This window comes from Belonocnema kinseyi, chromosome 3 (assembly GCF_010883055.1).
Source record: "Belonocnema kinseyi isolate 2016_QV_RU_SX_M_011 chromosome 3, B_treatae_v1, whole genome shotgun sequence".
Lineage (NCBI taxonomy): Eukaryota > Metazoa > Arthropoda > Insecta > Hymenoptera > Cynipidae > Belonocnema > Belonocnema kinseyi.
Window position 1 is genome coordinate 99,224,799 of NC_046659.1, and position 15,346 is coordinate 99,240,144.

Below are 15,346 nucleotides of genomic sequence, written 5' to 3' on the forward strand. Positions count from 1 at the left end.
TTAATAATCTTTATGAAATCGTTGAAATATTTTCGGATAATTTTTTAATCTTTGTAAAATCATTGAAATATTTTTAAATCTTTATGAAATCGTTGACATTTTATCGGAATATTTTGAAATCTTTGTAAAATCATTGAAATATTTTGAAATCGTTGAAATATTTGTGGAATATTTTGAAATCATTGAAATGTTTTAAAATTTTTATGAAATCGTTCAAATACTTGCGTAATATTTTGAAATCATTGAAATATTTGGGGAATATTTTGAAATTTTTGTAAAATCATTTAAATATTTTAAAATCATTATGAAATCATTGAAATATTTGCGGAATATTTTGAAATCTTTGTAAAATCATCGAAATATTTACATATCTTTATGAAATCGTTGAAATATTTTCGGATAATTTTTTAACCTTTGTAAAATCATTGAAATATTTTTAAATCTTTATGAAATCGTTGACATTTTTTCGGAATATTTTGAAATCGTTGAAATCGTTGACATTTTTTCGGAATATTTTGAAATCTTTGTAAAATCATTGAAATATTTTGAAATCGTTGAAATATTTGGGGAATATTTTGAAATCATTGAAATATTTTAAAATTTTTATGAAATCGTTCAAATATTTGCGTAATATTTTGAAATCATTGATATATTTGCGGAATATTTTGAAATCTTTGTAAAATCATTGAAATATTTGTGGAAATTGAAAAAATTTGAAATGTTTAAAAAATTTTATGAAATCGTTAAAATATTTGCGGATTATTTTAAAATCTTTGTAAAATCATTGAAATATTTTGAAATATTTATGAAATCGTTGAAATCTTTGTAAAATCATTGAAATATTTTAAAATCCTTATAAAATCGTTGAAATATTTGCGGATAATTTGCAATCATTAAAATCTTTGTGAAATCTCTGGATTTTTAAAATAATTTAATCTTTAAGCTATGCTTTAAAAAAACCTAAATCCCTTAATAAAATAAATAAAATACTTAAAATATTCATAACATATTTTGAAATCATTGAAATATTTTGCAATATTTTTATATAATTGAAATCTTTTTGAAATCTCTGGATTATTTCAAATCTCTTGAGCTTTAAGCTGTAAATTAAGCAAATCTGTATACCAAGGATTTTAAAATAGAAAACAAATTAAAAAAATTGTATGCTTAAAAATTTAAATAAATTTTGTTTAATAGTTAAAATATATATTTAAACTGTACACCGAATCCATTCAAATCTTTGTGAAATATTTAGGTATCATTGAAATATTTATGAAATTTCTATAATATAAATTTCTACTAGGATGAATACCGTCAATAAACTAAATCAAATCTTTGAAAACTTTCAAACTTAAATTTTTTTGTTAAATCAGCGTTATCTTTCTGAAATCATAGAAATCTTTTAAAAAAAATTAAAACCGTGAAATCTTCGGAATTTTGATAAAATCTTTAAAGTGACTGAAATCTTTTCATTCTTTAAAACCTTCTAGAATCTTTGAAATCTTGAAATAGGACGTCCACTCAAAATCGAGAGGTCAAACGCACTTAAATATATTAGAATTGCTATTAAATATTACATATTTTTAATTTAAAAATAATGATGTACGAGTAGATTGTGATGAATTACCTTGCATTTGTCCAACCGTAAGCTCTTTATCTAGTCGATCGACTCCAGCTAAGAGTAGCATTTTTGGGGCAGATATACTTAAAAAAGCCGCAGACAATCCTTTAAACCATCCAACCCAGTGTTCCTCAGTCTTTGCTAAATCTATCCGCCATTTATATTTCTTGTCGATGAGCGACGGAAGAATTTCAGGAGCCGGCATAGTCAGAGTTTCCTCTTCTTGGATAGTGTCTCCCCTTTGGATCGCGAAACTAGGAACACTCTCGTGATCCGAAGAGGACAAAACTGAATCGATATCATCGGTCGCCAGCTGTCCGCTCTCAGTACTAAAGCATCCAAGTAATTTAATTAATTTCATGAAAAAAGTATTGCTCTCTTTTTCAGTAGAGTAATTACCAACTTTTTTATCTGACCCGGAACTGACACCTTCGCTGATTGGACATTACGTATTTGGCCACTTCGAACACTAAAATTAATCAATTAACTTTGATAATGTAATTTTACAGGTCGAATACTATTTTTTTAAAGTAATAGACAGTCATCAGAGTCGGGGGAAAAAAGAGCAATTTTAATTCTAAAATGAAGTCGACAATTATATTTCTAGTTTCTAGAACAAATGTTTAAAAAATGACTAAAGGATTATATTAAAATTTAGGATATTTATATCAGATAAAAATCAAATTCCAAAACCCTTTTTTAACGTCCAATAATCAAATTAATGTGAAGAATTCCTCCCATTGCAATCTGAAAAAAAGGAACATTTTCCTCTTCTGTCCAAATTTGGTCGTTAGATTCTTGATTTTATTTTCAGGAATTCTTCACATTAAAGGATTATATTTTTAGTTCCATGATAAAATTTATTTCTACATATTTTAAAACATTTTTGTACAAAGAGAACACTTCAATTGTAAATGTTTTTTTGTTTTTTAATAAGAAATAAATCTGTTCTTAAAATTTTGCTAACTCACTATAATTTGTAAAATTTTTAATTAAAATTTTAAAGTTTTCCACACGTTGTACACAAAATGTAGATTTTTGAAGATTTAAAACAAAAAATTCAGAAGATTTTTCAGAATTTTGAGAGGTTTAAAAAAAAGAAAAATGTTCTTAAGATTTTTGGGGGAATTTTTAATGATTTTTTATTTACAAAGGTATTTTAAGAGAATATTTAAAAATATTTTTAAAAATTTCAAAAAATTATAAAATTTTGAAAAGATTGCGAACGAAAATTGGGAAGTTCTCAAATATTTTGAAAGATTTCAAGATTGAAAAATTAATTTAAAGAAAATATTCACAAAGATTCAAAAACATTATAAAAGATTTCTAAATTGTCAAAATCGAATCTGGAAACTTACAGAAAATAAGCAAAGAAATTAAAAAAATAAATAGTTATACAGAATGTTTATTTTCCGTTAAAATTATTTTTCCTTTCAATTTATAATTTGTCTAGAGTTTTTATCTTGACTAAAAAACTATTTCATAATTTAAAAAAGTTAAGAACTGAACGTCTTGAAAACGAGTTGAAATCAAATTTATTTTAAATCGCATTATATCATGTGGTTGGATAGATTTTCCATCTAAAAGTTTGTACATTTGAATTTAGAGGACTTTGAAGGAAACGAGAAGAATTCGATGAAATTCATAAAAATTCAAGATGAATTAAAAAAATTAAAAGAACTGAAAACAATTTAAGAAAATGAAAACACTTTATTAAATTTAGAAAATTTGAAATAAGCTGAGAGAAATTAAATAAAATAAAATAATTTAATAAAAACTTTAAAAATCAATTCCATTAGGTAAACTTTTTGAGTAAATTTAGAAGAAATCAAGTTTAGCTAAAATATCCAAAATAATTACAAAGAATTTTAAAAAATTCAGGGTAAATTAATCAGAATTCAGGGCGAATTCCAAAAAATAATTTCAAATCTTTGAACCCCTACTAATTTATAACCAAATAAGAATTCAAATGAATTGGAAATAATTTTTAAAAATCGAAAACATTCTGTTTATTTCAGTAAAATTTGAGTTCATTTAGAGGAATTAAAGGGAAAGGAGAAAAATTCGATGAAATTCATTTAAAATGAAGCTGAATTAAGGAAGTAATCAAGTGAATTGAAAGCAATTCAAGAATATAAAAAAATGCATTGAATTCAGTAAGTTAAAAATGAGTTTCGAAAAATGAAAGAAAATTCAAAAGAATTTTATGAGATACCTAAGAATTTAAGGTGAGTTTTACACTTCAAAATAAATTAAAGAAGAGTTTAAAAGAATTCAGGATAAATTAATACAAAATCAGGGCATATTCAATTCCAAAAAATATTTTCAAATGTCTTCAAGTTTTTGAAACCATACTAATTTTGAACCAAAAAAGTGACGACTACAAAAAAATTCAAAGGAATTCAAATCAATTGAAAATAAAATTTAAAAATCCCTTAAAATATTTAAAATCCTTTGAGTATTTGATCAATTGAATTAAAAAATATTAAACGATTTCCAAAGAATTTAAATGAATTCAGGATAAATTCCAAAAACTAATTTAAAAACTCTTCAAATCTATGAAACCCTACGAAATAACTCACTTCTTTTGAATAAATTCTTTAAAATCGACTTAAATATTATTGAATCCAATGAAATTCTATGAGACCTGACAATATTTCTTAAAATTTTGGAAAATTTATTAAAATACATTAAGAGCATTAAAAAACTCTTAAAATAATTGAAATCGTCGTAAACCTTAAACAATCCCGAAAAATGTTTTAAAATATCTTAAAATTTGGTAGGTCCCGTAAATCGCTTTGAAATCCCTTCAAATTACTGAAATCAATAAAAAATTTCTGTGAATTTTTTAATATTACCTAAAATATTTGAAATTAAAAGTTCTTGAAAATGCCTCAGAAGTTTTTAAAACACCCTAAAATCTTCAAAACTCATTTAAATGATTAAAATCTATTACTATCTCTCAAACAGTACACTGGTGCAAATTCGCACCCGAAGATTTTCCATTTTTTTTGGCATTTACGCAAAACAGCTGCAGCAGATTATACCCATATATATTAAATATGTGCGATATATTCTAGTTGTTTATTATATGTTCAATATATTAAATATTTAATATTAACATTGCAAACAAACCAATTCGCACTAGTGTACCATTTACGTATACTCGGTTGGAGTGTACCGTTTGAGGGTTAAAAAGTTACAAATTAAAGAATAAACGTTCAACTTTATGTGAAATTTTACGGAAAATTTACCAATTAAGTTCAATTTTTCAAATTTAGAAATCAAAATTAGATTTCCAAACCAAAGGCAATAATAATAGGAACTTGTGCTAACTAATGTTCACATAATTTGTCATGCTTTGTTCGGATTCATTTAAATTTTAAGACTGAATATTTATAAAAATCCTTTTTATTTTCCTTTCTATGCGTTAAATTAGTATTTTTAATTTATTTTCATAAACAAATTGCATAATATTCATCATAGCATCCCAGACGGATAATTTATACATAGTTTTATTCAGTTTTTCTATACATTAAACAAAAACCAATTTTTGTAAGGCAAACTATTAAAATGATAATTTTTAAAAATGTGATTGGCTAATCACTTTTGGTTGAGGAATCGGCGAAAATTTATCATTTTTGGTTAAAAATTCAAATATTTGACTGGAAGTGGAAGTACTTTGTTAAAAATTCAATTATTTGGTTGACGATTCATCATTTTAGTTGACAAACCTTTTTTCTTGTTCAAAATTTTATTATTTTGTTGAAAATTATGTTTTAGGGTTGAAAATGAATTGTTTCGACTTAAAATTTAACTCGTACTTTTTGGTGATTAAATATACTTTTTGGTTAAAAATTCCTTTAAAAAATCAATAATTTGATAGAAAAATCTTGTATTTTATTAAAATTTATCTTATTTGATCGAAAATTAGTTTTTCTTTAGTATAATATTTCATAAAAAAATTACATTGATTTTATTGAAAATTAAGTTTTGTAGTGAAAATTTGATTAATCTTGTTTTAGTTAAAAATTTATCTATTTTAGGTAAAAATTCATTTATTTGTTGAAAATCCGCGTTTTTACAGAAGAGTACTCTCATCAGTTGAAACTTCATCCTTTTGATTGATAATTAATTTATGTGATTGGAAATTTAACTATTTTGTTAAAAAATCATTTCTTTTTTGGTTTAAAATTTATTTTTTTTTACTGAAAATTTATTTTATTAAATGAAAATCTATTTTATTAACTGAAAATGTAAGTATTTTATTTTTGGTATAAAATTGATCTTTTTAGTTCAAAATTCATGTATAATATGGTTAAAGATTAAATTTTTCTTACTTAAAGACTTATACTTTTACTTGAAAATACATTTAAACTATTCCATTTTTTGTGGAAAATTGACTTTTTTTATAGAAATTTCATATCTTTCGTTAAAAAATGTTCTATTTTGTAAAAAGTTTAACTATTGTATTTTTTGTTAAGAATTCATTTCTTTGTTCGAAAAAACAATGTGTAGTTAAAGTTTTTTTTTTTTAATAGAAAAGTTATCTTTTAGATTAAAAATCCCACTATTTGGTCCAAAATTTATATTTTTAGTTGAAAATTAATTAATTTTAAGGAGAACTCTTTTTTTTAATTTACTTTTCTAATTGCAAATTGAATTATTCTAGTTTTGGTTTGTAAATTTATCTTTTTTAGTTGAAAATTAATATATTTTATTGAAACAATATGTTTTTTGGTAGAAAATTCATCTTTTGGGTTTCAAATTCAAATCATTTGATGAGAATTCATTTTTTTAAATTGATTGTTTCAACTGAAAATTTAATTCTTCTATTTTTGTTTAAAAAATCATTCTTTTATCAAAAAAACTATTTTGTTGAAAATGAGTCTTTTTTGGTAGGAAATTGTGATATAACTTCGTTTCGCATTTGGTTGAAGATAAATTTTTTAAATTGACAACTAACAAATAACTTTTATATTTAAAATTCTACTGTTCTATAGAAATTTTATACTTTTGTAATGAAAATTCAAAAATATGGTCGAAAATTAAACTATTTGGTTGAAAATTAAACTTTCAGGCTGAAAATTCATCTTTTTGGTCGAAAATTTAACAACTTTGTTGAATATTAATCTTTTTTTATCTGAAAATTTAACTATTCCATTTTCGGTTAAAACTTTATCCTGTATACTAGATAAGTTGGAAATTCGTTTTTTTTTTTTTTATAAAACATTGATCTTCTTGTTCGAAAATTCGTCTTTTGTTGTTGTTTAAAAGTTATTTTTTATCCGAATTTGTATCTGAAAATGTAGCTATTGCATTTTTGGTTGAAATTTTATATCTGAAAGGTTAAAAATCTATTTCGTAGAAAATTGATGCATTTTGTTAAAAATACGTCTTTTTAGGTGAAAAATTAATCTTGTTCGTTGGAAATTCAACTTTTTAGTTGAGAATTCAACTAACTTGGTAAAAATTAATTTTTCTTGATTGAAAATTATATTTTTCGTTAAAAGTTAATAATTTCCGATTTAGAAGTCAACTGTTTTCTAAAAAATTCGACTTTTTATCTTAAAAGCTTTACTCTTTTGTTGAAAATTCATCTTTGTTGGATAAAAACTCAACTGCCGTCAACAAAATTTGTCTTTCTATCTCAAAAATTGAACTATTTCATTGAATTTTAACCTTTTTTGTTTGAAAATTCGACCATTTGATTGAAAACGCATTTTTGTATCCTTAAAATTCAACTATTTTGTTAAAATCATAATTTTGGGTTAAAAATTCAACTGTCTTCAAAAAATTAATTTTTTTGGCTTTAAAATTTTACGAAAATTCGTCTTTTTGTATTGAAAATTCATCTCTTAGGGTAGAAAATATTGTTTGTGGAATTATTGATAAAATATTTGAACCTTTGACTAAAAAAAGATGATTTTTTAATTTAACATTTCATTTTAAACACGAAAAAATGAATTTTCTACAAAAAATTTATGAATTTTAAACCAAATACATATATTTTTTACTAAATAGTTCAATATGCAACTGAGAAGATTCATCTTCTGCCAGAAAAAGATAAATCTCTAACAAAATACATAAATTTTTAACCAAACAGTTGAATTTTTTACCAAAAAAGTACGGATTTTCAAAAATCACACTCAACTAAATATTTTGAACAATAGATGTGATGCTATTCCAAATTTAATTAATTTTTAGTCTATATTTTTTTCGTTTAAAAAATTTAAAACTAAATAAATTATTTATTGTGATTTTTATTGAGAATTAATTGTGAATTAAAAAAAAACAACGAATTTTCTGAAAAACAGTTTAATTTTGTACAAAATAGTTTAATTTTAGTTTAAATTGTGAACATTTTATGTGAAAAAGACATTTTTCTATTCCAATCAGTCAAATTCATTTTCAATAAAATATGTACTGAAATTTTCAGTTGAGAAAAAATTATTTTTAACAAAAAAAAAAAAAAAACGAAGTTCTAACTGAAATTATAAATCTTCAGTTTTCAACCAAATATTAAAATTTTTATTGAAAACAGATTAGCTTTCAACTAAATAAATAAATTTTTAACAAAGGAATTGATTTTTTTCAAGAAAACACATCAATTTTCGACCAAAAAGTTAAATTTTCTACACAATTGTTTAAAACTCAAAAGGAAAATACAAATATTTTACAAAACAGTTTACTTTCAACCTGAACATAATTTTTAACAAATCAGTTGCATTTTTAATAAAAAGAGGTGAAATTTCAGCAGGAAAAAAAATATTAAACCAGAAGGATGAATGTTTACAAAAATTGTTGAATTTTCAATTTTAAAAAAAATTGAATCAAGAAACAAAAAAAATTTTAATTAAACTCTTAAATTCATAAAATTATTGGATTTTCAAGGAAATAATAAAAATTTCAACGAATGACATTCACTAAATATTTTGAACAATAGATGTGATGTTAGACAAAATTTAATTTAATTAATTTTTAGTCTATATTTTTTTCGTTTTAAAAAATTTTTAACTAAATAAATTATGTATTGTGATTTTTATTGAGAATTAATTTTTTGTTAAAAAAGAACGAATTTTCTGCAGAACAGTTTAATATTGTACAAATTAGTTGAATTTTCTATCAAATGGTGAAAAATTGAAGTGAAAAAGAGATTTTTCTATTACCATCAGTCAATTTGATTTTCAAAAAAATATGTAGTTAAATTTTCAGTTAAAAAAAAGAATTTTGTAACAAAAAAAAACGAAGATCCAACTGAAATTATAAATCTCAAACAAAAAAAAAATAATAATAACTTAAGAAAGTAGTTTAAATTTAAACCAAGGAATTAAATTTTTAATCTGTAAAGACAGATTTTCAACCAAATATTTAAATTCTCATCTAAAACAGATGAGTTTTTAATTAAATAAATGAATTTTTAACAAAAAAAAACTCATTTTTTTCAAGAAAAAAGAATTTTCAACAAAACAAATCAATTTTCAACCAAAAGTTTAAATTTTCTACAAAATCGTTTAATATTCAAACAGAAAATACAAATATTTTATAAAACAGTTTAATTTTTAGCCCGAAAATGTGAATTTTCAACAAAAAAGTTACCAGAAGGATGAACGTTTACAAAAACTGTTTAATTTTCAATTAAAAAAAAAAGTATTCAAGAAACAACCAAAATTTTAATTAAACTCTTAAATTAATAAAATTATTGAATTTTCAAGGAAATAATTAAATTTTCAACCAATGAATTAAATTATTAATTCATCTCTTTGTGTAGAAAATATGTTTTTCGTTGAAAATTTAAATATGTGAATAGGCGAGACTCGGTGATGACTGAGTAAAACTTGTATTGGTCGATATTTGAGACTAACCACCACTCTATAGCTTGAGGAATTGACTCGAAACCTTTTGGCCTTGACCTGAGGAAGCTTTGCATCGATGCCAAAGCATCCATAGCTGTTCCTTCGACAACATCGATAACTGTGACTCCAGCTAAATTTGTGATCAGAGGTGCTGCCCGAACAGCGACTGCACCTCCCATGCTATGTCCTACCAAAATGACAGAAGCACTGTTGTCAAATTCGTGTATGACAGCTGCCACATCGCTAGAAGATGATTTAATTTTAGAAAGAGCTTTCATAAATAATGGGAGAAAATCAAAAAGTTGGAATTATTCGATTTTTTCATTGAATAGAAGAAAAAGCAACGATTGAAACGAAATTAAGGGACACTTTCAGATACTTTCCAATTATTTCTTAAAATTCCATATAATTTACCTGAAAATAATGCTAAGTATGAAAAGTCACTAAAAAATAATCCAGTTACGGAGGCACATTGTCAAATTTGGGTTTCGGCAAAGATTTATGTGAGAAGAAATAAAAAGGAACGTAACGAAAGTTTCGTTACGTTCATTTCCGTTCTTTTTTTTATATAAAATATGATTTAAACATAATGTCGACATTGGGCCTTCGTAGGCTCATTATGTTTTTATAATTTTTTAGACTAAGCTTAGTTTTTAGCCAAATTCTTTTAAATTTATTGAAAGAATTGGCAAATGTCAGAAAAATTTCCCTTAGTTTCGTTCGAATCCTTGAGATAAAGTATTTCAGACCAACAAACAACGTCTTTTTTTATTAATATTAATTAAAATAAGGGTCAAAATATGGTGGCCGAAAAAATTAAATTTTAAAATTTTCAAACTTTTTTCTGACTAATTTTCCAGCTCCGCTGACCTTTAATATTAAAAGATCAAAATTATAGTTTTGTGACAAATTTTACGAAACTGAAGTTCGCAACGTTTACGACAACGAAAGTATTTTCTTTTTATAAAAATCTCGAGACCCAAAATTTTATCATTTTCAATAGTTCTATTTGATTTCCAGAAAAGCTCAAAAAACTCAAAATCATCCCCTAATCACTAAGCAAATTATTGAACATCCCCTAACTTGCAGACCTAAAATTTTATTATTTTAAATGGTTCCATTTAATGTTTATTAAAGTCAAAAACAGTTTCACCCCCCTAGAACTCTGGGATCACTCCCAAAATCATCTCCCAAACATTGAAAAAAATCATTTAAAATCACCTAAGGATTTTAAATTATTTTTTTATGTTTAGGGGATGACTTTGGGCGTGATCCTAGAGCGCTAGGGGGATGAATCTGTTTTTGATTTTAATAAACATTAAGTTGAATCATTTAAAACATTAAAATTTTGGGTCTGGAAGTTAGAGGAATTTTAATGATCTTTTAGTGTTTAGGGGATGATTTTGGGGGTGATCCTTGAGTGGTCGGGGGATGAAACTGTTTTGAGCTTTTTTGGAAATCAAATGAAACTATTTAAAGCGATAAAATTTTAGGTCTCGAGCTTTTTAGAAAAAAAAATATTTTCGTTGTCGTAAACGTTGTGAACTACAGTCTCATGCATATTTCAGAATAAAGTCTTTTATAAATGGAATATAAAATTTTGAAACTCAAATTTATACATTTTTAATTTATTCTCAGGGTCGATACAGTTTAATTTAATTGAAAGAAGTGACCTATTTCAACCGGAAAAGTGACCACAAAGTGGAACGACTAAAAAATCCCGACACTGTAAAATTCCGGAATAATAAAATTTCTGAATGAGTAAACTCCGGAATAATAAAATTACGATATTTTATAATTTGACTATTTTGTGTCAGGAATTTTATTATTCGGGAAATTTTGTTATTCGATAATATTATAAGCTGTTCGGGAATTTTCAGTCGTCCCCAAAAAGTGAGTGAATTTGGAGGAATTCCAGATAATTCCTAAGAAATCAAAACAATTCAAATAAAGTTAAAAAGAATTCAAATGAGTTGGACAGTATTCAAAATTTAAAAAAAAATGCAAATTAATTAAAAGAGATTTAAAAATATGAAAACATTTATTGTAATTCAATGATTTTGAAATCAGTTTCGAAAAAATGGGAATTCTAAACAATCGGATGAAATGGCTAAGAATTCAAGGTGAGTTTGAAAGACTTTAGAAAAAATTAAACAAAGTTTTTTCAACATTATAATATAATAATTAATTCATATGAATTGCAAAAAAAAGTTATGAAAATCTCTGCATATCTTTGAAAAGATTTTCATGGGAAAATCAAAAATAATTTTTTTTTTTTTTGAAAAATGAAATCAGAGAAATTGAAAAATATATTTTTTTAATTTTCTAGAATTTTGAAAAAGAATGTAGAAGGTTTTAAAGAATTTTTCTCAAATTTTACAAGATTACGAAATTGAAAAAAAATCGATTAGGTTTCAGAGATATTTTGAAACTTTAAAACGATTCAAAAATAATCTAAAACTTGTAAAGATTTCAATTTTATTGAATGTATATCTTTGAAGCTTTCCAAAAAGAATCTTTTCAAGAATTTTGAATTGTTTCAAGACAATTTTTTATGATTATTTCTTTTGAACAATTAATTTTAAGAAAATCTGTAAAAGTATTGTCAACATTTTTAAAAAAGAATATTGAAGATTTAAGGGCAATTTCTTTTTTTGAGAAAAAAATCACATCATTTAAAAAAATATTCGAAAGGTTTAGAAATTAAAAAAAAAAAATCATAAAGATTTTAAATTTCAAGATTTTAAACTTTATTGAAGAAATGTAGCTTTTTAATACTTTTGAAAAGTTTCAAGAGTATACAAAAATTCTTCAGATTCTCATGAAAATTTAAACTGATTTTAAAAAATGTGACTAAAGATCTTTTGAATTAAAAAAATTCAAATAATATGGTGCAGTTTATAGGACGTATAGGTGAATTTTAACGAATTACCGAATTACAGATAAATTCCTAAGGCTTTTTAAAACAATTCCAGAGAATTCAAATTAATTTGAAAAAATACACAAATTACATTAATTTCAGTAAAATCACAGTACACTTAGTGGAATTTAAGGACAATGGCACAAATTGGAAGAAACTTATAAAAAACCATGGAAAATTAAAGAAATTTAAGTGAATTAAAAATTAAACGAAAAATTTATTGAATTCAGTAAGTTTTCAACAAAAGGAATCTGATGTAATGTCTAAGAATTCAGGATAAGATTAAAAGACTTCAGAATAAATCAAACAAAAACTTTTTTTTAATCAATTCATTGAGTAGAATTGAGTGAACTCAAAAGAATTCAAGGGAATGTAAAAGAATTTGAAGAAATAACTCAAAATTTAAGGTGGGTTTAAAAGACTTTAGAATTAATTAAAAAAATATTGTTACAAATTAAAAAAAATCGATGCATTGAGTAAGCTTATAAGAATTAAAGTAAATTAGAAAACTCAAGAGAATACAAAAGAAATCAGAATAAATTAATAGCAATTAAAGGTGAATTCCGAATGAATTTCAAAAAAATATTTGAAAACATCTTCAAATCTTTAAACTTCTGCAAAACCCTAAACATCTTGTGAATAAATTCTTTAAAATGCATTAAAATATTATAAAATCCTGCGAAATATATTTCCTAAAATTCACGAAAATGTATTAAAATATCTTCAGACCTTTTAAAATTTTTCAATATGTCATAAAACGCCCGAAATCTTCCGAAATTCTAGAAAATTCTTTATAACTGCATGAACGATTTTTCAAATCCCTAGAAATAATTCAAATCCTTGAAATTTTGTTTAAACTTGGAATCTTTTTAAATACTTTAATATATTTTAAATCCTTTAAAATTCCTACACATTATTCAAAACAATAAACAAATTCCTTGGAATCTTCTCAAATGCCTTAAAATATTTTGAATACTTTGAAATCTTTTGAAATAGCTTGAAATCACATTAAATTATTAAAGTAGATTGAAGAAACCTTGGAATATTTTTTAAAACAACAAAAAATTTCAACTCCTTTAGAATCTTATGAAATCCCTTGAAACGTTTTGAAGTCGTTAACAATTATTGGAACTTTAAAAAATACCCGTAAATCCTTTGAAATCCCTTAACAATATCGGAATGTATTTAAAAGATTTTTCGAATCTTCTAAAATGCGCTAAAATATTTATAAAAAATTCATATATATAAACCCGAATTCAGTAGTTGATAAACAATTTTTTAATTTATTGAAACAACATTAACTAAAGTGATCTTTTTATTCAAAAAACAGTGACTAAATAATAATGCTAAATAATTTTTTAATAATTTCTGTTATTAAAATTAATTACATTTTTTTTATTTTTAAAATCGTTTTCACATTCAATAATACTTTCTCTTTTTCAAATTTCATCGTTAATAATCAAATCGCGAAAATTAAAATAAAATATTTCTTTCAAATATTTGTCCTTTATGCAATTAATATTTTGATTTTAGTTTCACAGGTTGTATTGAAATTCTAAATAGTTGAGTTTATATTCGGTAAAATAAACATTGTAAATTTTCTATGTTAAGATTTTCTTTTTAAATTTAGCAACTTCAAAGAATTTTTTGTGTATTTCAAATATTTTTTTTCGAAATATCGTGCATTTAAAGAGAAAAGGGGAGATTTTTTCGAAAATATGGTCCTGTAGTTCCTATTTTCCTTATATTTTTGCACAACAATTTTTGTCAACTTTTTAATTTTCATCCAAATAATTTACACTAATGATAGAAATTTTTATTTCACTTACTGCGCTAAAGTATCAGCCCCGAGATTTTCTTCGTCTGTTGTATGAGTATCGCCATGTCCTCTTAAATCTATTGCCAATACTCGACAGACTATCATAGTCATAATGGATTTCTAAAATGAAAAAAAATTTGGATGCTGCTATACCTATACTAATGTGAATTAAAATCCTTTATAGCTAAATAATTGTGCAATATAATAGTTTAAGCCTTTAATAATTTCAGGTTAACCAAGTTTAAAATTATTTAGTTCTAATTTAAAAATTGCATAATTTGAAAAAGAAAGACTTTTAATAATTGACCAGCTATAAATTCGGAAGACTCAAAATCACAGTTTAAGATTTAAAAATTAGAGAATTCCTTTTTTACATAAATTGTTCAGAATAAACAAATTTTCAAATAAAAGCTTTAATAATGGGAAAAAATTTGCAATTTAAAAGTTTTTAGGAATAATTAAAATGAAACTTTATAAATTAGAAATAGGAAAAAATAATGATTTTAAATTTAAATCGTTAAAGATTTTTTTTTTAGTATTGAATTCCTAGTAGTAAAAGTATTTTTTAAGGCCTTTAAATACACTGATAAATTTGAATGGCTTCTGCTTTGTAACTGCATAATTTTTTATTTTTTTTTGTTTTTAAATTTAAATGTTTTAAGATGTAAAATAAATTGTAAAGGAAATGTTATTTTCCTAAAAAATGCAAGTTTTTTTGGAAAAACAAATTAAAACGCTTTAAACTTTGAAACCATTAGAGTTAAGTTTTTTGTCTATATCAATATAAACGAAAAAAATTAATATTTAGATTATCAAAATGGTATGGATGCTGACTGTAAATAACTGTAATATCGACAACATTTGGATTTAGTTTTTAAATAACATTTTGTCATTTCAAATTGTTTCATTTTTAATTTGTTATAGTTAAATTTGTTTTTTGAGGGCTTTAGGTAAAAAAATAATAATTTTGAATATATGTTATTTTGTTAAAAAATGCCTTGTAAAATATTTTGAAGCATTAAATTTAAGGCATGGAAATTTGAGACAAAGCTGAGGGAAGGAAAGGGAGGGGAGTTGGCGAGAAAGTGTTTGATGGAGGTAGAAGAGAGGAGAGGGAGGGCGATCGAATT

The 15,346-nt window shown here is 23.7% G+C and overlaps 1 protein-coding gene across 1 annotated transcript in view; it reads right to left on the minus strand.

Moving 5' to 3' along the window:
* Positions 1 to 1,583: 1,583 nt before the first annotated feature.
* The window catches only part of LOC117169952 (protein phosphatase methylesterase 1), an 18,542-nt gene continuing 4,779 nt past the window's right edge, over positions 1,584 to 15,346 (minus strand). Inside the window, exons 3-6 of the mRNA XM_033356463.1 lie at positions 14,227 to 14,336; positions 9,487 to 9,720; positions 2,025 to 2,090; positions 1,584 to 1,950 (exon numbers count right to left, since the gene is read on the minus strand). Coding sequence (XP_033212354.1) covers positions 1,584 to 1,950; positions 2,025 to 2,090; positions 9,487 to 9,720; positions 14,227 to 14,336 — 777 coding nt within the window. The remainder of the gene's footprint in view (positions 1,951 to 2,024; positions 2,091 to 9,486; positions 9,721 to 14,226; positions 14,337 to 15,346) is intronic.